Source organism: Trypanosoma cruzi, genomic scaffold (assembly GCF_000209065.1).
Source record: "Trypanosoma cruzi strain CL Brener 1047053515923 genomic scaffold, whole genome shotgun sequence".
Classification (NCBI taxonomy): Eukaryota; Euglenozoa; class Kinetoplastea; order Trypanosomatida; family Trypanosomatidae; genus Trypanosoma; species Trypanosoma cruzi.
The window spans coordinates 1-20,430 of record NW_001849202.1 but is presented as its reverse complement, the minus strand read 5'-3'; the positions used below and the strand labels follow the sequence as shown (position 1 = coordinate 20,430).

The following is a 20,430-nucleotide window of genomic DNA, read 5'->3' as shown; positions in this document are numbered from 1 at the left end:
AAAAGTACAAATTCATCGGCTTTACGGTATGACTTGTCGGCAATAATTCCATTGGCCTCGTCCTCCTCTCGTTGCTCACGGGCCCGGCGTGACTCCTGCCCGGGACCAAACGTCACCACCTCTCGCAGGAGCAGAAAGTGTGGTTCATGTGTTGCGAGAGAGAGCATAACAAGATCGGCATCAAGGCCGTACATGCAGTGGGTTTCGTTTGGGCTATACCCCGGTTGCATCTTTCGGCGGCGAATGAAGTCCACAATCTTATGTTCCCCCTCGCCCGGGTTATCGTGGCCGGAGTACACGACTTGGCAGTTTTGCCACGCTGGATCCGTAGCAATCTTCATTGTGATAAAGTACTGGAATTGCTCACTCACCCGCACCATAAAATTTGTCCCAGGCGTGATGCAATTGCTATCAAATACGTCCTTCTCATCGGGTACCTCTTCTCCTTGCGCAATAGCCTCTTGTCGGGCCACCATCAACTCGTAGCCACTACGATACCGACGTTGACGCTGTTGGTTCATCTTCGCCCTTGGCGCCACGCCGTCAACAGCCAAAAAAAAGTACTTGCGCGGCTGAATCACGTTGAAAAGTTTCTCCAAATAGGCAAACATCGCCTCCATCATCGCCTTCTCTGTCGGTGACTTCTGCGTTGCGTCCACATCGTTGGTGTGGGTGCAGTTATGAATAATGCCATTCATGTCAAGATACAAATTGTCGACGGGTGGCGGGGAATCACGGAACGGGGTGATGACAGTCGGGCAGCGCTCCGCAACCCACCGAAAAAACTTTGGAACTCCCATGGATGCACCTCCGTGGCACAAATGCACAGAAGCACCTAAAAAACAAAACAAAAAAAAACAATGAATTTGTGCAAAATTCCTTTTCCCTTCCTTTTCTTTTCTCCTATCTTTCTCTTCCCAAATGCCGCCCCCACCCCCCTCTCTCACAAACACACACGTTAACCGCAATTATAACGTAGCAACTACTCAAATGACTATTGTTATAATTGTTATTATCCGTCGGTATAAATATACAGATGTACAACAACAACAACAATAACAACAACAGTAATGATAATACTGATGAATAGCAATAATAATTGCCTCTGCAAAGTGTGTGACCGGAAACAACAACACCAACAAAAAAATAAATAAATAAATAAATTAATAAATTAAATAAATGGGGTGTAGGCAAATAAGGGAATAAGTGCAGAGTCAAGAAAAAGAAAAGGAAAAGGAAAAAAAAAAAAAAAAAGAATCTAAAGAGAAAAAAAAAGAAGAAGAAAAAAGAAAATGGGAAAGAGAAAAGAACATGACATTTCAAAAGAGAGAGAGAGAGAGAGAGAAAAAAAAAAAAAAAAAGGAGAAATGGGAAGGCGTAACAGAAATATCATTTAGAGAAATGCTGCGTGTTACATCGCACATACCGTCCCATGACTTGTGTTAGCACGGAGTGGGTGGTAATGCAACAAGGAGGGGAAGGGAATAAACACACGTGACAATCCCATTAAAAAAACAAGAGAGAAGAAGAGGGGAAAAAAAAAAAGGAAAAACAATGGGCTCTACATCTCTCTCATGTAAAAAGCAAACAAACAAAAATTTTGTCTTCGTTCTCCTCATCCGCCTCCCTTACACCTACTCAAATACATGCAATATATATTATATGCACGCGGTCACTCTTTACCCCTCCCACCAACGCCACACATTCCCTCCATTTTTTTTTTTTCCTCTCGCTCTCCCCTTCCTATACATAAACAAAAAGTCAAAAAACGAATAGCTACATGCATGGACGTTAAGCACACACACACACACACAGAGAGAGAGAGAGAGAGACAAACATATATGAAGAAAATATCTAAAAGAAAGTTCTCTACGCCACCTTGTTACCCTGCTCTTCTTCAAAACACACGGTAGGCTTTTCTTTTGACTGCTTCAAATCCTTATCTTGGGGTGCCGTGACATCATTGGGATCTTTATCCACGGCGTTGTCGGCAGCAGTGGTATTAGCGGCGGTAACCCCCTCCTTGACGCCGGTTTGGTGAGCACAAGGAAGCGTCGCTGCTTTTGCGTACCGCCGTCCCACGATGGTGCTGTTTGACTTCAGCGCGCCCGTCGTTGTAAAATCCTTCTTAACGACGCGGTTTCGTTGATTCACCACGTCCGTAGCGCGGGCATAATCCGCCGTGTAGTCCCCAACCTGGTACACCTCAGCGCAATGGCGATGTCGACTGTTCGCACAGATGCCAACCTTTTCACGGAGGTACGACCGCGGCAGGTAGTCGCAACTTTCCTTCATAAAATCACTCTTCACATTCCGCACTCCTTGCGGATGATCACTAGGACGCAGCAAAAAGGCGTTATGGCTCACCGGTGTAAAGTCATAACCAGCCTGCGTCAGTACCGGTGGCGGGCATTCCTTGTACAATAACTGTGGCGCAAAAGTGCGTGGAAGTTTCTTCGAGCAGGTGTGGTGCCCGCGCTCATCAACAAGAGGCTTCAAAAGCGGAAATAAGCGGGCACGACCTGCCACAGACGCCTCAATGGTGCTGACCTTGTACACGCCGTTGGGGTCATATGTGCCGGTGTGCTTCAGTGACGCAGGATCATTTGGCTTGAGGCGCGCGTAACTCTCAAAAGAGCCGCAAGAGAAATGAATGCGAGCTTTCAGAAGTCCCCACGACTTTTTGTTCGCCTCCTCAATGACGTCAAGAGCGTCACGGTATGTGGCACCCCTCTTTAATGTGTGTGTCGTCCATTTGGAGAGTGGGTGGTCACGTGTGGAGGTGGTGTTGATTTCCTCCATGCGGTAGCCCTTCTTGCGCAGCTCCTTCTTCGGCGGCAGCTCCAGAAGGGCGTAACTGAGCGGGACACTCTCCGTTGGGTCCTCCACTTCCATGCCGGTTTGCATTTTCCTTCAAGGCCTCACACACACACACAAAAAAAAAAAAAGGTACTTGATTAAAGGGAAAAGACAAGGGCAAATGGGAAAAAAAGGCAAATTGATAATAATAATAATAATAAAAGGGGGACTGAGGATCGCCCAAAAATTTATATACACAATTACGTTGCCATGTCATGTTCACTTCAACGCATGTGGTGATGCATGCAAAAATCAACGACAGAAGCGCAATTTGTGTAAAAGGCGCAAAAACTCAAATAAACAAAGAAATAAATGGGCATATAGCAACTCTTGTAAAAACGACCTGAGTACGTGAGAGAGTGTGCCCGGCTTCTACGTCCATTCACTCACACAATGTGAGGTAGTAAAAATCACTCATAGAAAAAAGGAAACAAAAAAGAAAAAAGAAAAAAGACACCACCACAACAACGACATGGTTTGACAGCCGCATCGGTGCTAGAAAAGACCCTCCACGTCAAAAATGTTCACTGGGGCGCCTCCTGTTCTTTTGCGACTCCCCACTTTCGTTGAAGTGGCGACCATGCCGCCCCCTGGAGCCGCCACCCCCGCTGCCGTCACGGTCGCGGGTGCCTCGTGCGCAACGCCACATCGTCCTACACGTCGCCTTGCGACTGCCGTCCTGTTGAGCAATTGATGGTGGTGTGCCGTCGCGTCAAAGGCGTTAAAGCGCAATTCGCTTGACCGCCTTGCCGAATTCTCCACCGTCACCGGGATGATGTCATCGGCGTCGATGTCATGCGTTGTGGACAGCACCGTGTTGCCGGGCAGGCCGCTCGCTAATAGCTCCAACTCCACCGTTTCACCGCCCAGAGCCAAGTTTTGCTTCCGAAAGCACTTACCACCTGACGGCACTACGGCAGGACTCATACCGGTGGGGCCGTCACCACCGCTGCCGCCGTACGCTTGGAAACACGGATACGACGGAAGAAGGGGTGGGTCCAACAGGAGGAGGTCCTTGGCGTCGGGATAAGCCGTGAGCTCGCGGGTTACCCAACCGTCCATCTTCTCCTCTTTTTTTGTCTTCTTTCCCGTCCGACAATCCGCATAGACTTCTGCCGCCCCCGCCTCACTATCGCTGGCTGCCTCTAAAAAAAGGGGATTTGGATCGGTGCGCCTCCCACCGGGACTCGCAGGAGCGTGCGGCCGCTTCGCCCCCGCGGTAACTTTCCTCGCCGTTACAGTTATTTCCTCTTTTTTATTCGCCCTCGGCAAACGCGGCATGGGGTTCTCCGGGAAGGGCGTCAGTACGAGTGGTGTCGCGCGGACGATGCTCTTGATGATGTCAAAATACTCCACGCAACAGAGCCCCAGTTGCTCCCGCATGACAGGCACAAAGTCGAGGAGTGGAAGACGCTCTCGGCTGTTGTACAAAACAACATGAAGCTGGTGTTCGGCGTAGAAAGAGGCAATAACCCGCTCGTAATGATAGTCGTTATTTAATTGTATCAACGACTCATCCAACAGCACCCGCCCTTGGGCACAAGGCAGAAATTTCCTCACCTCCTCATAAAGCGATCGCTGCACAGTAACAAATGTGAGGCTGGCGAACAGCCGCTGGCGATCCTGTCGCTGTGGCGGATACAAGAGCCGCAGCCCTTCCGAATCATCCACGACTGACTGCACCTTTGAGTGGGTGCCACCAACACTCTTGTCTTCTGTCCCATCATCCCACAGTTTTGACCAAAAGTCCGCAAGTGGCGGCGTGTAGACCCGCGGGTCCGGCAGCGGCACGTGCGGTCCGTGGCGATTCCGCAGTGCCTCAAAGAAGGCAGGCGTCACGATGTCCACGGCGCGACACAACATGGCAATGGTAACAGGGGTAGGCGTAAGAAGTGAGGTAACAAAATAGTCCGCTCGGTAATAATCGGTCACGACGTGGGCACCGCAGCGACGCAGGCAACAGTTCAGCTTCGCTCTCTGCTCCTCTTCGAGAGCGAGCGTAAGGACACGCATCGGGGTCCACCGCAGCCGCAGTCTCGCGCCGTGTGTGCCGAGATTGATGGAGAAGTCCCACCACGAGGCATTTTCACAGGGCACATGAAATGGCTCATCCTTATTTAACTTCTGTGGCGAATGTGACAGAAGCACCTTCGCCTCTGCGTCATCGTTGGCACTACCTTGACTACGGCATAGCTGCAGCTCCCTTGTGATGAGATCAGTCGCCTCACGCCTGATGCCGTTGCTACACGGCGAGGAGGGAGAGACTCCAGTGCCATATTTGGACATATCTGTGAGAATCATCCGCGCTGGCGTCTCTTCTTCATCCTCCACGTGCTCTTTTCCATCTACCGCCGATATCTCCCCAACATCCATCCTGAGATGTTTTCGGCTGATGCTCGCGTCATCTTTGATGATGATTTGACAGTCCTTCTTTCCCACCGTGTACGACTCGCCGCCCAGAAGCCAAAAACAGGCCTCACCCTTAAAATATACAACCCACATCGAAACCACAACCACTGTTCTTCCCTCCCTCTTCTTCTGCCACCGCGCCCCTCCTGTTTCCGTCACACACACACACAACCCCCCGTTATTATTATTATTTGCCTCCTCTTCTTCTCTCTTTCTCTCTCTCTCCCTGTCTCTATCTCTGTACGGCTTCTCAAATGGGGAAAAGGGCGGGCAACAACAGAGAGAGACAAACGAGATTTTTTAAAAAGGCAGCCACAAGACAGTTTTTGGTGAAATGTAAAAAAAAAAAAAAAGGGTGGACAGCAGAGTAAAATCTACGCACAAGAAAAAAAAAAAATGTAGCAGAATGGCGCAACCGCACGTTTTCACTGTTCTTCTCTTCCAACGAATCCCTTTCCTGTGGATTCCCACTGGTAATGTACACACAACGTAGCAGACAATAAACGGAGTTTTCTTCTTCTTCTTTTTTTTTACTGCGCTTGCGGCGGCGGCACTTGCGCTCCATACAGGTGATCGTGCTGCGACACCGTGACGCTCAACTTTGCCCTCTTTACGCCCACGTACACAACAATGCCTACAAAGACCGCGATGGCCACCGCAAATGCAACGTTGATTACAAACCAACTGAGCGAAATGGGGTCCACGTGCTCCTTCGGACACTCTGTGAGATGCGAGAGGCAACGGCCTTCCTCCAAACACACCTCTCTGCATTGATCGTCTTGCGATGCCGTTGGTGCGTGCCCCCCCGCACTGACAATCGTGAAGAAACATGGCCGGTACCCTTTGACCGGATGAGTGCAGAATGTACCGCCGCCACTAACGCACCGGGCGCATGTTGTCTCCTGCGCAAAGCAATCAGTAATTTCCAGACATTTTGTTCCGCAAATACATTTTTTTGCCGGCCAACATGTCATGTCATCGGGGCACCATCTTTCAGATCTATTCATTGTGCAGTGAGCACATGACGTGAGGACTACACCCTCCGTCAGCGTCGTGGACGGCAACAGCAAAACTAGAAGAAATAACATTAAAATTACTCGCACAGCTCTCACCATCATCCAAACTACCCTGTCGACGTCACGCTGCTCGCACAGCACCCCACTCCACACCACCCTTCCGGTATTCCCCTTTTTTTTTTCTTTTTTCTTTTGACTCTTGTTGTTATTGTTGTTGGTTTCATCATGGGAAATTTTAAAACAGTGATACAGAAATAAAGAAAAAAAAAAGAAACAGAAGAGGGATGCGTTGGACTCACGGCACACGTATAAAGTCCCACCATTGCCAAAGCGATAATCGCAACAATAGACAGAGCGACAACAGCAGCAACAATAGCTCTGGTAAAGCACTAGAAAAACACACATTGGGAGCTCCCGCACTTTTTAATTGTCATCAGCGGGTCGTCCGTAGAGCGCGCCCATCACCGCCAGATGGTCCGCCATTTCATTCCCGTAGACACCGGCGTGCCCTCTCACATGAACCAATTGCAATGCCAGCTTCTTCGCCAATGTACTCGCCACCACAGGCAGCAGGCCAAACTGTGACACCAGCCATTCACCGTAGCGGGTTGCGTGCTGAAGGCGCATGGTGTTTAGTGACTTCCAGAGATCACAGTTCAATACAGTCGACCCATTTGTACCGCAAAAGCCGTTTTGTAGCCACTTATGCATGTAGAAGTCCGCACCCTGAATGGTGTACATGCTATCGGAGAAAACGCGCAGGTTGTAGCAAGACTCGGCCTCCAACGCAGTGCGAAGGACATAAATGACAGCGTAAAGCTCCGCTCGGTTATTTGTCTGTGGCTCGTCGATCGGGATTGGAAGAGAAAAGTTCCGCGTGTCATTCGCCCCGTAATAACCGCCGTATCCACCGCGTGAGAGTTTACCCTTGCCGTTTGCGCGGCACGCCCCATCGACGTACACCTCCACCGCCTCCTTCTCCCTCGCCCTTATCCAGTCAAGTGACACGTGCTGCAGCAACTCCACTTCCCCCGCCGCGTCCTCCACCACCGACAGTGTCAGCGGCGACGGAGATGCTGAGGGTGGGGACGATAGGCGCGGACGTTTTCTCCCCGCCGTCACCGCGACAGGCTCAACGCAAAGACGTTCCTGCTCAGTCGGTGCATGTGCCGCTACACACGCAACACACACTGCGCTTTTCGCAGCACCCCTGTTGCTCGCATCGTTCTTCTTCACAATAAACGCCTGCGCCTCCTCCAATTTCTTGAAGGACTTGAACAGGGCGTTTGGGAACCCATTCACATAATGGCGACACTCATCCCACGACTCGAAAATGCCTGTCTTTAGGCCCACTGCAACGGCGTAGTACTTTTTCCTTGACGATGACGACATCATCGTTGGTTAAAAGACCGACCACAAGCCTTGCCAATAGAAACGCAGAGAAAAAAAAAAAAGAAAAGAAAAAGAAAAATTCAAATAATTATCCACCAATCACAAAAGAAGTGCATGGGAGGAAATTATAAATATATACATATATATATATTTTTTTAAAACGCAGACACTTCCCCCCACCCACATGCTTATACAGGTATATGTGCGCATATCCACTGAGAGATGTATCACCGATATTCATACATGTACAAACACCCATGTTCCCCAACTTTTCATTTATTTTTTTTTTTTTCTGCTTTCCAGATTTTACGATAACGCAGAGCCTGCGTGTCTAATGGGCTCGCATGCAAAAAGTTCGTCCTGGAGACCTCTAAGAAATTCTATCAGGCTCTTCAACTCCCCTTGACTATTCGGCACCTTCTCTGCCGCTGTCTTCCACAGCGACCCTTCACGCTCGCTAAGGCGTATTTCCAGTTCTTGTAGTTTGCTCTCGCGCGATAACAATTCCCGGGCTGCGGCGCATTCTTCCGCCACAGAAGCACACTGCGCGTCCAACTGGCTTTGCTGGCGACGCAGTGAGGCCTCCCAACTAAGGAGGCACTCGCGCTGCAGCATCAGCTCGGACTCGCGCTGAGAACAATTCTCTTCACGCCGTGCTACGGTGGTCTCCTTCTCCTGTAGAACGCGTGCGCTGTTGTGGATGCGCTCCACCTGCTCGCGGGTGTCGTTCAACAGACGTTCCTGCTCCTCCTCCAATTCACGCTGGCGGACGTCAAGTTCTTCGGCACGCGTGTCGAGAAGTTCCTTTTCATGCCGCTGGGCAGTGAGTTGTTGCGCCACCCCCCGTTCCCGCTCTTCCAACTCGCACTTTGCCTCGTGCAACTGCTGTCGGTACGCGTCCGTCACAACCTTCGGAGCAAGACGCTCCTGTAGAAGGCGCAGCTGCTCCTCTCGTTGCGCAATCCTCTCCTCCCGCGCAAAGGCTTCCATTTCGCGCCGCACAACAGACTCCTCCCGCTGTAGTAGTATGGCCTGCCGCATACGGATCGCAATGTCTTCCCTCTGCCATGCAGAGGGGGACGTTGGAGACAGGGGCGGGTGATGCTCCGGCCCTTGCTCTTCCTTTTCTCCTGGCGGAGGAGGAGATGAAGTCGCAGTTGGCGACGCATCATGCCAGTCATCCGCAACGTCAAAGACAATTTCCTGCCGCAGTTGCAGTTGGCTGTCACGTGATGTGTCCCCCTTCATTTCCGTCAATTCCCCCCGCCTGCGTGCAATTCCAGCGGCAAGACGCTGAGGGCTGGGGCTCTCAGCATGAGTGCCGAGCAGCTCCGCCACAACCCGTCGGACAGACACGGAAGAAGAAGGTGTTGGCATGTTGTCTCCGTTACAACGCGACATGGGTGTAAACATTTTTACTGGAAGTCGGTACGCATAACCACAAACAAAGGACGCGTCTCGTTCAAATGTCGCGGGCACAAAATTCCCACTTTTCTGCCTTTAGCCCAAAGTACGTGCAAACTTCAAACGCACATGCGCCCACGCACAGCGAGAGGGTAAAGGAAGAAAAAAAAAGAAACCCGCCAAAAGAGAAATTGCAACAACAACAACAAAAAAAAAAAGAATGGAAAAAAAAAAAAGCAAAATGCGGTGGAAATACAACGTGTCATTGTCGGTTGCTCCCGTAATGTTTTGCGCATAAAATGGATGCTTGGATAAAATTCTCCTTCATCGCACCCACGCCTTCCCTCTTACTTTGTGTCTCCCGCCAACTGCAGGACGCCCGCCACAAAATTGGCGTACGAGAGCAGTTCGTGACCATCGGTGGCGTCAGTGCTGCCAATGGACGCGATGCTGCGGCAGAGATTTCGCGACGCACGCACGTGACAAACCCCCTCCGCCTCCAAAATGGAGTTTACAACCTCAGCGCATGTATCACACAAAACGTCTGCGCGGCCACCGCTCTCCTGAGCAAGCATGAGAAGTAGCCTCCGCGCAAATGGCCGCAATGCACGACAGAGCTCCACCACCAACCACAGCGGCGCCAAAACCAAATGTCGTGTCTCTAGATGATGCGTCAATGATCCATTTTTTTCCGAAATCGAAGAAGAAAGCATAGGGGATGAAAAGGAAAACGGCAATTTGCCCCGAAACTCACCAACTCCACCACCCTGAAGACGATTATCATTCGTCGCGGCAAGACGACCCAGCAGTTTTTGTAGCGCGGTCTCGCGCCGAACACCCTTAAAGCCATCCTCATCGCATTCGTCATCAAAGGAATTGCTTTCCATGGGAGAAATAGACGGGGGCAAAGACGTCGGGTAAACCACAACGTCAGAACCACGTGACGGCGGTGACCCCGTTGCATTCCGTTGTAGCGGCGACTGTGAGTGCAACAACATTGTTTCTTCCTCTTCTGCCGCTGCTTCATGTGGTGTTGATATGGACTGTGTGCCGTCAACGTTATCGCCTCCACCCCATCCCTTATTTGTGGTCAAAAGAGGACATTCCAGACTCCGCACCAGCAGCGGCATCCCCTCATCCACTCCCTCGGACCCCACCGTCAGATCCAGGATGATGGACTCCTCCATGAGAACGTGCCAGTCGACTAATTCCGGTGCGCTGGTGTCGGGGGAAACGGCAATTTCATCCACTGTTTTATCCCGGCCCTGTGGTTCCCGTGGCAACTCATGTAATTTGGCGGGTGGAATTAGGGGAGAGCGAAGGGGCCCACACAACTCCGCCGCAGACTGTCGGCCGACAAAGTCAACGCGTGTAAACACAGCGCCTGAATTAGAATACACTGGAGACGCAACAGGAGCACGCTGCTCCCATTCATCCGCGTTTTTTCTCTGTTCTTCTACCAGTGGCAGCGACCTTGCAGTAATACAACGTGGTGACGATGAATACTTAGCAGACTTCTTCCTTGGCGGCCTGGGAACCCTCGTGTAACTCTCATGAACGGGCAGAGAAACCTGCAGCCTAACGTCAGGGGGAAAAAACTGAGCGTCTGAACCGTATCTCCCGCACTTTCCTTCTCCCCCTGGTTCATTTTCCCGTCTCATCAGCATGTTTTTTGCGCATTTGACGGCGCCATCATCATCATCGTCGGGCAGTGGTGACGTTATCCGCCGACCAAGCCGTTGATGCAATCCACGCATCGATGTGGATACAGTCATTTCATCTTCCGGCCTTTCTGGTATAGGTGACTGCATACGTGGAATTTGTTGCTTCTCCAAGTCATTTTTTTTGTCTTGAGGTGATCCTGCAGCGCTACAGAAATCCGTGTACAGTTCATGTGGTATCGCAGAGGCTTCGGTATCCCCAAAAGCCTGCTGCAAAAAAGAGATCGACGCACACGCGTGAAGGCATACCGCGTCCTCCCTGTTTTCATTCCCCTCTCGTTTGCATGTCGCTGGGAAAAGTCGCTCGGCGCCTGGTGTTTTCTTTTCATAGACACTGTTTGGTCTATTAATGCAGTCATCGCCCAACTCGACATTTGCCGATGTCAACTTCGCTCGTGACGCGGCAGTTGCATCGCGGGTAAAGTCTACAACACAGTTAGGGTTTATTTCCTCCATCCGCGGAGCCCTGCCGCCAATCCTCGTGTCATCACCGCCTCTCTCACCGCATGGTGGTGCGGGAGAGGGAATATGCAGTTCACTCTGCGGTGTGTCTGTTATGTAATAATGCCGCCGCTCGTCTAAGCGTATAGGTGTCCAAAAGATGCGGTCACTCATCCAGCCACTTAAAAAAAAAAAAAAAAGGAGTCATCAAAAAAAAAAAAAAAAAAAAAAAGAAAAGAAAATTTTATTGCCGAAGCAGCAACCTACGCGCGCCAGATTACACGCAAGCACACACACATTTCTAAAGAGCGCAAATTAACGTGAAAAAAAAAAAAGTGCTGAACCCAAATAAATGTGCGATAAATAAAAAAAGGTGCGTGCCAATTTCAAAAGGTCCGCCACGAAGTAAAACAAAAAAAAGAAAAAAAGGGTACAGCAGGGAAAGGAGTAAAGAGGTACATACAGAAATAATAGTAACAAGAAGGACTTTAATGAAATCAACGCACAGAAAGCCCTTCCCCTCCCCGCCCCAATTTCCCCAACCATCCAACAAGAAAAATACTTTCTTTTCTCCACGTATACGTGGACATACACATACCAATATATATATCTATGTATATATATATATATATATATCTTTAGATACATAGATATATGCACTCATATCTTCCCTAGTGATACACGTAGTTGTTGTGCACGCCGACCAGCCGCACCGTCGCCAAGTGTGTGGGCCCGCTCAAACAACATCAGCGCCTCTTCCAGACGGCCGAGAAGTGTCTCGAGCAGCACGCCGTAATTGTACAGCGTCATCACATCGGACGGATCACGCTGCAGCGACAAATCGTACCACTTCGCTGCTGCCTCATAGTCTCGGTCCAACGCCTCAGCAATGTACGCCTGCGCACGAGCCCCTATGGCACTATCCAAATGGCACCCATAGACGTCATTCCACATGCGCCGGGCCCCTTCAGGGTCACCTTGACGATAAAGGGCCCACCCCTTCGTAATATCCTCCTTCGCGCGCCGAATTTCACTCGGAGGCGCACTCAACGCGCAAAGAGCGCTGTTACTTTCACTATTTTTCTTCGTAATGACGTTTGAACTCATGGGTTGATGAATCAACCCCTCTTTTTCTTCTTCTTCTTTACCCGCGCCCGAGGCTATGGCAAGGTACTTGGCATATAGGCTGTTTGCAGTGGTATTCTTTTCTGGTTGCGGCGTCTCCATAAGATGAGTTGACACACCGGTGCCAAAGCTACTGGTGTAACCGTAATTTTGGAGGCTGTTCGTGTTCATGTGAATTCCCTCCATTCTCTGCATCTTGTCTTCAATTTGCTCAAAGAGGGGGTTCACTCGAGTGCCCGTGGCTGCAGCGATAGTGAGGGCATCGTCGTCGTCCCGTATTGCTGTTCGTGTCCATGCGTAAGGGACATCCGGCCTTGTCCCGTTCTCTGTGTCATTGATTTTGATGCAGCTCCTTCGGAACTCGCCTCTCAAGTACTGCAACTCGTCCTCCGCCTGCACGCGCTGCAACGCCGCCAGTACCTGCAGCGGGTTAGTGTGTTGCAGAGCCGTCGTAACTTTTTCACTGAGAGTGTCGGCTGCATCTCTCGCTTTCGACACGCATTCACGGCGCAGTTTAATGTCGTTGAGTTGATCCTCCTCTGCCTGCTCCAAGACACGCAAAACAGCCGCAACACGTTCCTCTGCCTCGCGACGAATCCGCTCCACTTCTTTTTCCGCCTCAAGACGCCTTGCCGCTATGCTCATGTCGTCCACCTCGCGGACGAGGTCAGTCTCGCGGGCTTCAAGGTCCACCAGAAGCTGGTGTACATCACGCTTGTAATCAGCGAGTCTTGAGCGCGCCTGTGCAGCCGCGTCCTCAATCGCGAGCACCTCCTTCTTGCGGTATTTGCCCAACACAACGCAGTGACTGCATGCAAATGCATTTTCGTCAGCCACGTAGTACTCCACAGCCCGTGACGGATGGGCCGGACACGGCGTGACAGTAACATCTACATGGCACTGCACCATGTAGCGAGGTAGGACCTGCTGCGGGTCGTACACAGCCACCGCCTGTCCACCGCTAGCATCATGAAAGACGCAGCAATCCCACTCTGTTCGGAATTCCTCCGTTGCCTCACGTGCCGTCTTTACTAGTGGTGTGCAGACAAAAGGCTTGCCAATGACCACGTCACAAACTAGAATACATGTGAATTGTTTGCGGTTCCAGTTTTGAAATGGGAGACGGTGAAACACGATGCATGGATTCCTTCTTGAATTGTGCTCACCCGCAGTTCCATTAGCACCATGTATGACAATGTCACGCAGTCGATGGTATTCACCAACAATAGCAAGCCGCTCAGTCGCACGCTGTTGTGCCGTCAGGAGTCTATTGGCAAAGCAACTTGCATGTTCTCTGTTTGACACCATTGTTACGCTCACCACCTCCAGATTCAGTTCCTGCAGCCCAACCAGATTGAGAACCTCTTTCATAGCTGTACCGTAGTACGCGTCACCGGGTGTCAAACCTTCTTCCCGCACAGCAGCACGCAGACGTTGCTGCCACTGGTGAATCAGTATGTCTCGATCCGGCTTTGTGTAACCCATGTTCTCCGCCACCGCGCTGAACGAGGCCTCGCTCATGTAGTACACGTCTGACGGTTCCCGCCCTTGACGCCTCAGCAAGTCACAAAACCCATCCCAAGACATTACAGCGTTGTTACCAAAATTGACGCTCCTCGTATCCTTTTCGTTACCGTAGCTGTGGTCTCCATTTCCATTGATTTCGGTCTCTGTGGCAGCCGGCGGATCAAAGTGGGTCACGCTCAAAATAACGGGAGATGTCTGCTGCCTCTGGTGCTGTGAAAACGGTTTTCCCTCCTCTTGTCGCTTTGTCCCTCCATTCGACGATATTTCTCGCTGCGGCGACCATTTGTTTTCTGCCGCCCGTATTGGCGGCACTGATGTGGGGCGAAGCTGTCGCAATTGGTATTGTGTCTGCGTCAACTCGTAGTGTGTCGGCGGAAACAAGTAACTCCGCGGGTCCGGTTCTGGGCCGTATTTCAGCGTCAGCGCCTCAAACAGTTGAAATGGAGTATTATTCGACTCACGCAAAGCGCGCGCCACATCGGGAGTGGCGGTGCTCACATTGTGAGCCCTCAAAAACACCGCCAGACGTGTCTCCACGTCAATGTTGTCTGGCTCCGGCCCATTGTCCAGCACGAGGTTGTGCATTAACTCTTCCTCGCGATTCTCCCACTCCTTCAGAAGCAACGGCACCTGAACCGCGTGTTCTCGCCCGTACACACGGAAAAAGTCCCTGACACGTCGCTCGTAGTCCACAAGTGCATATTTTCGATACAATTTTGTGAAGGTTTCCACCTCGGGGATGCCACGCACGACGCTGTCGACAAGATGCAGCCCGCCCGGGTTATATTGCGACAGAAACTCCGTGAGACGTCGCCGGTACCCGGCGGTGTCTGAGGGTGCCACGGTGAGCGAAACGCCCACCCGTCCCATCTCCGTCCCCACAATGTGCGTCACAATCTTTCGCCGTTGCACCACATCGGAGACGTCAATAACAAGATTCTTCTCACACGAGCCGATAACGCGCTCACATGTTGGTTGCCGCTCCTTGACAAGCAGCATTAACCCAATTGTGGGGGCGTTTGTCGACCACTCGGCTGAAACGGCGGCACCGCGCTCGCCACGACCGTCGAGTTTGACCTCCAAAGGATCCGCAGCGGAGGCCTGCACGATGTCTCGCGTCGTAAACTCCGCAATCACCTCCGGGCATTCTGTGAGAAGGGTGCCGTTGCTTGACACGGCACGCGCAACAACAGAAAAGACACGTGCGTCATCACATTCGTCATTGCTGCAAACACCGCAAGGAATATTTACGACGTTGTGAAGCCGAACGAGGACCTTCCAAACGCTGCTCATAAAGAAACGACACACCGCTTTTGGGAGCGTTAAACACGCACACATACACACAAAGAAAAAAAGCAAAAATTTATCAACATAAATAAATAAACAATGTATCCCACATGCACTAAAAGAATAAATATATACATACGTTAACAAGAATGACAACAACCGCTAAGAAAGCGTCATCATGGTCATCACCATCATCAGTATCTGCACCTCAAAAACAGAAGACACCTACCGGGTGAATAAAAGAAATGTAAAAAGATTTACCGGTCTCATTTATACGGCCCCTGTCTATTTCTTGACTTTTTCTTTCCATTTATTCCCACCTGCGGCACGCCCTGTGCTACCCACTTTAGCCTCGCTCTTTGCCTCTTCACGTTTATCTCGTTCCCTCGCGTGGAACATCTCGTCCACCTTACGTTGCTGCATCTCCTGTTCGTTCGGTACCCAAAAGAACGGCTCCTTTTCCGCCTTCAACTTGCGAAAATTGGGTTCCCAGTCAAAATTGTGAAGTTTCACATGGTAGTCAATGCGTTCCCGCTCCCAATTATCCCACTTGAGAAACACCTTCTCCTGGTCGTCGTGGTCCATCGCTCCTGTGGCAGTGAGGTTATGCATATGCGTCATGATATCCATGTCGTTAAGTACCTTTCCAGGTCCCTCCAGATCCAACTGGGAGCAGAGAAAGGACAGCTCCTCGCATATGTTCTCCGTATCCCCCCAACAGTAGTGACCACCACTACTCCGCACGCGCAGAACAAGGGGTCGGGCAACAGGGTCTGTTCCTTTACGCCGTCGCTGCTGACGCAACTTGGCGACGTACTTCAGTGTGTTCCACGGCGGCACACGGTCGTCGTCAAGGCAAGTGGAGATCATCATGCCCGGGTATGTGACGCGATCATTGATGTTGAGATAGGGATCATACTGCGTCAATCGAGCGTAATCCTCTGCGTTGTGCAGCGGGTCCCCCCAGTCATCGCGCTCCGCCAGTGAGAGTGGGAGATCAGGGTCAATCATTGTGTTGATGATGTCTAGAAATGGCGAACGAAGAAGGGCGTTGCCAAAAAGCCCACAGCCACGCATATTCATTGCAGCTGCAATGGGCACGCAGCCCGCACTATTCCCTGCTGCAACCATAAGCTCTGGCTTGGTGTAACCCATTTTAATCATATGCTCACAACATGCGATAAAGTCATGAACGGCGTTGATCTTGTTTTTGCCCTTCCCCTGTTCCCCCCAGTTGGGCAACTCACCCCCACCCCGCACGTGGGCAAAGACAACAGTCCAACGCCGTCGCAGCATCCACATGTACGGTGCGAGCTGGAAGTGCATCGATGGCACCTCACCATATGAACCATACACATAGATAAGACAATGCTTGGGCGTGTTGGGCTGGGCCTCAAAGTCGGTCGCCTCTTGCACAAAAGCATCGCGCCGATGACAAATCGTTATAGGGATCTGTGTGCCATCCGGAGAAAGACATAGATCACGATAGATGCTGTACGGCCACATGTAGTCCCAGGGTGTCAACTGCTCCGACTGATGTTGCGTAAAGAGAGACTCAGAACTGCACACCCAACTCTTCTCTGCTGTCATCTTGCTATCAAAACTAAATACACAATCCCTGCTCGGCTGGCATATACTGCTGTAGACAAAACTCATGGAATCCTGATTAAAATTTTTGTTCAGCCCCGGCGTCACTGAGGTTAGGGGCGGAAAATGCAGCACCAGGTCATCCTTGCGCGCCTGTCGTGCGGCGTCATCGAGCCCCTTGTCGCACTTAATGATGTGGATGTGGTTGATGCGCTCAAACGCAAAGTGAACTTCGTACAGAACAATTCGTCCCTGAAACAGATCCATGTCTACAATCTGCACGTCGTCTCGGTAAGGAACAAGTTCCTTCCACTCGGCGCGCATGCCATGTTTAAGAACAACCTCCTCACGCGCATAAACGACGCGGTGATTCGGCCCCTGGTCGGCTACCACCATAATAAAGTGGCCATCGTAGTGCTCCAGCCAATTCCAATTTTCCTTTCCGGCAATCTCCACCGGTCGGCCATCGCGGAAGAATGCCTGCAGCTCACGTGAAACCTTCGGAAAGGAGGCTGGAAGAACAAGGGCACTGCTCTTGAGTTTGGAATCAGATGTAATGATGATGTACGCATTATCCTTCGTCTTGTGAACATCAACGAAAAACTGCTCATCATCCTCACGGTACAATTCCACGGGCGGAGGAAGAATGCCTGGACGAATTTGCTGCATAATCACCGTGTATGGGCGGTTGAGGTCGTTAGACTCCGTAAAGTAAAAATAATCTCCCGAGCCAAACTCAATACTCACAATGTTTCGGCCACGAATCACATGAAATAGACTGGCGTTGTCGATGCTGCGCACGTGACAAATGTATCGATCACCACCCTCCACAGAAAGCGTATACGCCACGTACCTTCCGTCATCTGAAACGCGGCAGATGCCAACATGACATTTCTCGTAGCCAAAATGTTGCTGCAGCGACGTTGGATTGATGAGCTCCTCCGCAAGTAGATCCACTTGACCATACCGTTTCCGATAAAATCCAATGGCGTTGGAATCGCCCCCTGGCACCACGCGTGTGAAGTACACAAAGTCACCAATGCGTTCCTCACCTTTATCAAAACCACCCTCTCGGCTTGTGACGACTACTTTGGAATCAAGCTCCGCCCACAACCGGGCCTTGGTGTGTTTGAAGTCAAACTTAGAATCAATGAAAGCGTAGTGGTGCTGCTCACTTCTCACGTAGCTCTGCGTTCGCCGATCAAAGAGATCCTCCATGTACTTGAACGGGTCACTCTGTGTGCGCTCCCCGCACAGCAGCAATGACTCGGGCACCTCATCCGGTAACGGGCCGTCCAGGAACGGCAGCGGACATATGTTGCGCGCGTGAGGGGCAAACCGATTCAAGAAATATCGGCACAGCGTATACGCGACATTGGATGCTGGCACCCACGGGTACAATGCGGCCATTTCTCTTCTCTTTCTGTTTCGTTTTATTTGCCCTTCAAAAACCCTTTATTGCCCCGCACTTGTGGTATCTAACTCGGCGCGTGTGACTGTGCAATTAAGAAACAGTAGTGACCTCTGCACAGATCCCTTCTACTCGGCCACACCTACACTGTTACACCCGCCCCATCACACAACAAACACAAATTCAAACCACATGTCGCCCAAAGAATATAAACAAATAAAAATGCCAACAAAAACCAGGGAAACCACCACACATACCAATACACGAAATAATCCACCGAGTCACAAAAAAAAAACCAAACAATTTGCAGCATGAAATGGCATAGTCACTAGTTCAACCGCACAAAAATATTGAATCAGATCACCTGTAAAGAAATGTGCAAAGAAAACTTCGCCCACAACATTAAGACTTCCGTTCTGACAAGCACGGAAAAATGTTCCCCTCGGTTGAGGGTCTAATCCTGAACTGATACGTATAAATAAAACAGGACGGGAAAGAAGAGGGCCATGGAGAGGCAGCGGCCTCGCCACATCCTCAATGTTTGTCCCAACTACATCTATATGTTCGGATAGCCATCCTCGTGCCACGGTGCGGTGTGTTCGGATTGGAAACATTTATTACTTACGAGTTGGAACACTTTGGGCCCTCCAGCCACAAGACTCCGCCGCAAGGTCGGAATCAAAGAGGGTGGATGGAAAAAATAAAAATAAAAATAAAAATAAAATTCGTCGTGCCGTTATCGGTTCCTTGATTCCTTCCGTCGGGGCCTTTCAAAGGACCATAAGATAGGAAAAGGATCACACGGAAATATTTTCGTCGTTTTACCAAAACTTATATTAAGTTGGGCAGCCAGCCCTCTCAATAACATTCCTTCTCACATGCACTCAAAAATACCATCACACCATCCACGCTGTGACACGCATACTTAGTGAAGAGAGGGCGCAGGAGAGAAGAGTATAAAAAATAGTCCGCGACTTGATATCCTCCAGCACAGGACAAATAAAGACACCTTGCACTCCCGTCATGCTGTCGCCATGGCTGCGACGGATGCATTCCGTGGCCCACGGCGAGCCCAGCACGACTCCCCACACCCATAACCATTCATGACTGACGAAAAGGAGGTGTCGAGTGCGTCTTTCGCTCGCCTCCCGCGTGGGGCGGGCCCCACAACTCACACCGTGCGCGACCCCCACACCAATAAGCGGAGCAAAGAGGACACGGCTGGGCAGTTTTGGCGCCCACTCGCAGGGCTGCCCATTCCCCCGCAGCCAAAAACAAATACTATAAAAGCACAGGAGAGGCCTGTCTGCGTGGAACGCCGCATCGAGGGTCCTCGTCCCCGCCCTCAGCACAGCAGTCACGAACACCCCCGCACCCATTGGGTCACGGCGAATTCCCATCGCCTGCCCGCATCAGAAGACGCACGTGGGCGCATGCGGTGCTGGGACTCGTCCCCTCCCTCCAGACCACCTCGCCACCACGCGGTTGCGCAGAGACTCATCCCCCCAGCATGCAAATGTCCGTTAAGCCACGCATCGCAGGCACAAAAAAACAAATACGCTCATCGTCCGTTTTTCAAGGGCAAAGAGAGGAGTAGCGCAACAGTTGCACGATGCTATTGTTACTGCAGTGCTGCGTCTTGCGAGTGCGGGGCCGACGGGCCATGTGCACATCATGACCCTGCCAAACGCTGCTCGCGCATTTTCTTTTTCTCGTTTTGCTCGTGTTTTCTCGTTTCCTCAAATAAATATGATGACCCGCCCGTCGGCCGCCATCGCAGTGCACGTCCGCCCCGCCACGTGGAGATGTGGAAGAGAGCCCCGTCGCCCGGAGACGGAGCTACAGAGGAGAGCGCAAAGCACAACCCCGTGACGCTGCTGCTCGATTGGGGTGCGTCCGCAGTGCCGCCCGCCACACCATCCACGCTGCCCAATAAATTTATTGGCGGCAAAATCCCGGAATCAGAGTCGCCGCGGCCGCTTCCTCGGAACCTCGCCCTCGTCTCCCTCCGCATCCTCCGCGGATGTCGGGTCGTCCGCTAGGGGCGGGTCAACGACCGGTATTGGGTGGCTGCTGATGTTCGGGAAGGCGGTGCACACATCGGCGTATTGGGGGCACACAATGCTCCCACGCCAGGGACCCGATGGCGGCGTGACGGTCTCACCTGCCTGGCACTCGTGCCACGCATCGTCACGAAGAAACCGCACGCTCAGTGTGCCGTCGCCGCATCGAGTGTCCACACACACATCGC

At 51.3% G+C, this 20,430-nt stretch overlaps 11 protein-coding genes across 11 annotated transcripts, besides 15 other annotated features; all 11 read right to left on the bottom strand.

Annotated features, from left to right (window-relative positions):
* Positions 1-800, bottom strand: Tc00.1047053505939.89 (5'-3' exonuclease XRNA, putative; the record flags this gene model as incomplete). The annotated part of the gene is made up of 1 exon (XM_804921.1): positions 1-800. A coding segment is annotated over one exon (800 nt), but the record flags the coding sequence as incomplete, so codon positions are not given.
* Positions 1-9,234: a sequence feature (heterozygous, non-Esmeraldo-like haplotype).
* Positions 1,041-1,067: a microsatellite.
* Positions 1,138-1,181: a microsatellite.
* Positions 1,217-1,361: a sequence feature (T-rich).
* Positions 1,870-2,907, bottom strand: Tc00.1047053505939.80 (hypothetical protein, conserved; the record flags this gene model as incomplete). Its single annotated transcript, XM_804920.1, has 1 exon — positions 1,870-2,907. The coding sequence occupies one exon, from the start codon at positions 2,905-2,907 to the stop codon at positions 1,870-1,872; it is 1,038 nt and encodes a 345-aa protein (XP_810013.1).
* Positions 3,002-3,022: a sequence feature (AT_rich).
* On the bottom strand, positions 3,355-5,361 carry Tc00.1047053505939.70 (hypothetical protein, conserved; the record flags this gene model as incomplete). Its single annotated transcript, XM_804919.1, has 1 exon — positions 3,355-5,361. The coding sequence occupies one exon, from the start codon at positions 5,359-5,361 to the stop codon at positions 3,355-3,357; it is 2,007 nt and encodes a 668-aa protein (XP_810012.1).
* Positions 5,474-5,508: a microsatellite.
* Tc00.1047053505939.65 (hypothetical protein, conserved) lies at positions 5,799-6,356 on the bottom strand (the record flags this gene model as incomplete). Its single annotated transcript, XM_804923.1, has 1 exon — positions 5,799-6,356. The coding sequence occupies one exon, from the start codon at positions 6,354-6,356 to the stop codon at positions 5,799-5,801; it is 558 nt and encodes a 185-aa protein (XP_810016.1).
* Positions 6,708-7,679, bottom strand: Tc00.1047053505939.60 (ribonuclease H1, putative; the record flags this gene model as incomplete). The annotated part of the gene is made up of 1 exon (XM_804918.1): positions 6,708-7,679. One exon carries the CDS (start codon positions 7,677-7,679, stop codon positions 6,708-6,710), a length of 972 nt encoding a protein of 323 aa, XP_810011.1.
* Positions 7,727-7,755: a microsatellite.
* Positions 7,799-7,837: a sequence feature (AT_rich).
* On the bottom strand, positions 7,983-9,089 carry Tc00.1047053505939.50 (uncharacterized protein; the record flags this gene model as incomplete). The annotated part of the gene is made up of 1 exon (XM_804917.1): positions 7,983-9,089. One exon carries the CDS (start codon positions 9,087-9,089, stop codon positions 7,983-7,985), a length of 1,107 nt encoding a protein of 368 aa, XP_810010.1.
* Positions 9,235-9,322: a sequence feature (T-rich).
* Positions 9,235-9,989: a sequence feature (areas merged during assembly that could not be assigned to a particular haplotype. This can correspond to areas where the two haplotypes were merged or to regions with more than two copies in the genome that were merged during assembly.).
* Positions 9,428-11,416, bottom strand: Tc00.1047053505939.40 (hypothetical protein, conserved; the record flags this gene model as incomplete). The annotated part of the gene is made up of 1 exon (XM_804916.1): positions 9,428-11,416. The coding sequence occupies one exon, from the start codon at positions 11,414-11,416 to the stop codon at positions 9,428-9,430; it is 1,989 nt and encodes a 662-aa protein (XP_810009.1).
* Positions 9,990-20,430: a sequence feature (heterozygous, non-Esmeraldo-like haplotype).
* Positions 11,427-11,484: a sequence feature (T-rich).
* Positions 11,843-11,898: a microsatellite.
* On the bottom strand, positions 11,903-15,232 carry Tc00.1047053505939.30 (hypothetical protein, conserved; the record flags this gene model as incomplete). Its single annotated transcript, XM_804915.1, has 1 exon — positions 11,903-15,232. One exon carries the CDS (start codon positions 15,230-15,232, stop codon positions 11,903-11,905), a length of 3,330 nt encoding a protein of 1,109 aa, XP_810008.1.
* Tc00.1047053505939.20 (oligopeptidase B-like protein, putative) lies at positions 15,467-18,178 on the bottom strand (the record flags this gene model as incomplete). Its single annotated transcript, XM_804914.1, has 1 exon — positions 15,467-18,178. One exon carries the CDS (start codon positions 18,176-18,178, stop codon positions 15,467-15,469), a length of 2,712 nt encoding a protein of 903 aa, XP_810007.1.
* Tc00.1047053505939.10 (uncharacterized protein) lies at positions 18,461-18,793 on the bottom strand (the record flags this gene model as incomplete). The annotated part of the gene is made up of 1 exon (XM_804913.1): positions 18,461-18,793. One exon carries the CDS (start codon positions 18,791-18,793, stop codon positions 18,461-18,463), a length of 333 nt encoding a protein of 110 aa, XP_810006.1.
* Positions 18,777-19,061: a mobile genetic element.
* Positions 18,876-18,903: a microsatellite.
* Tc00.1047053505939.5 (surface protease GP63, putative) lies at positions 20,141-20,430 on the bottom strand (the record flags this gene model as incomplete). Its single annotated transcript, XM_804922.1, has 1 exon — positions 20,141-20,430. A coding segment is annotated over one exon (290 nt), but the record flags the coding sequence as incomplete, so codon positions are not given.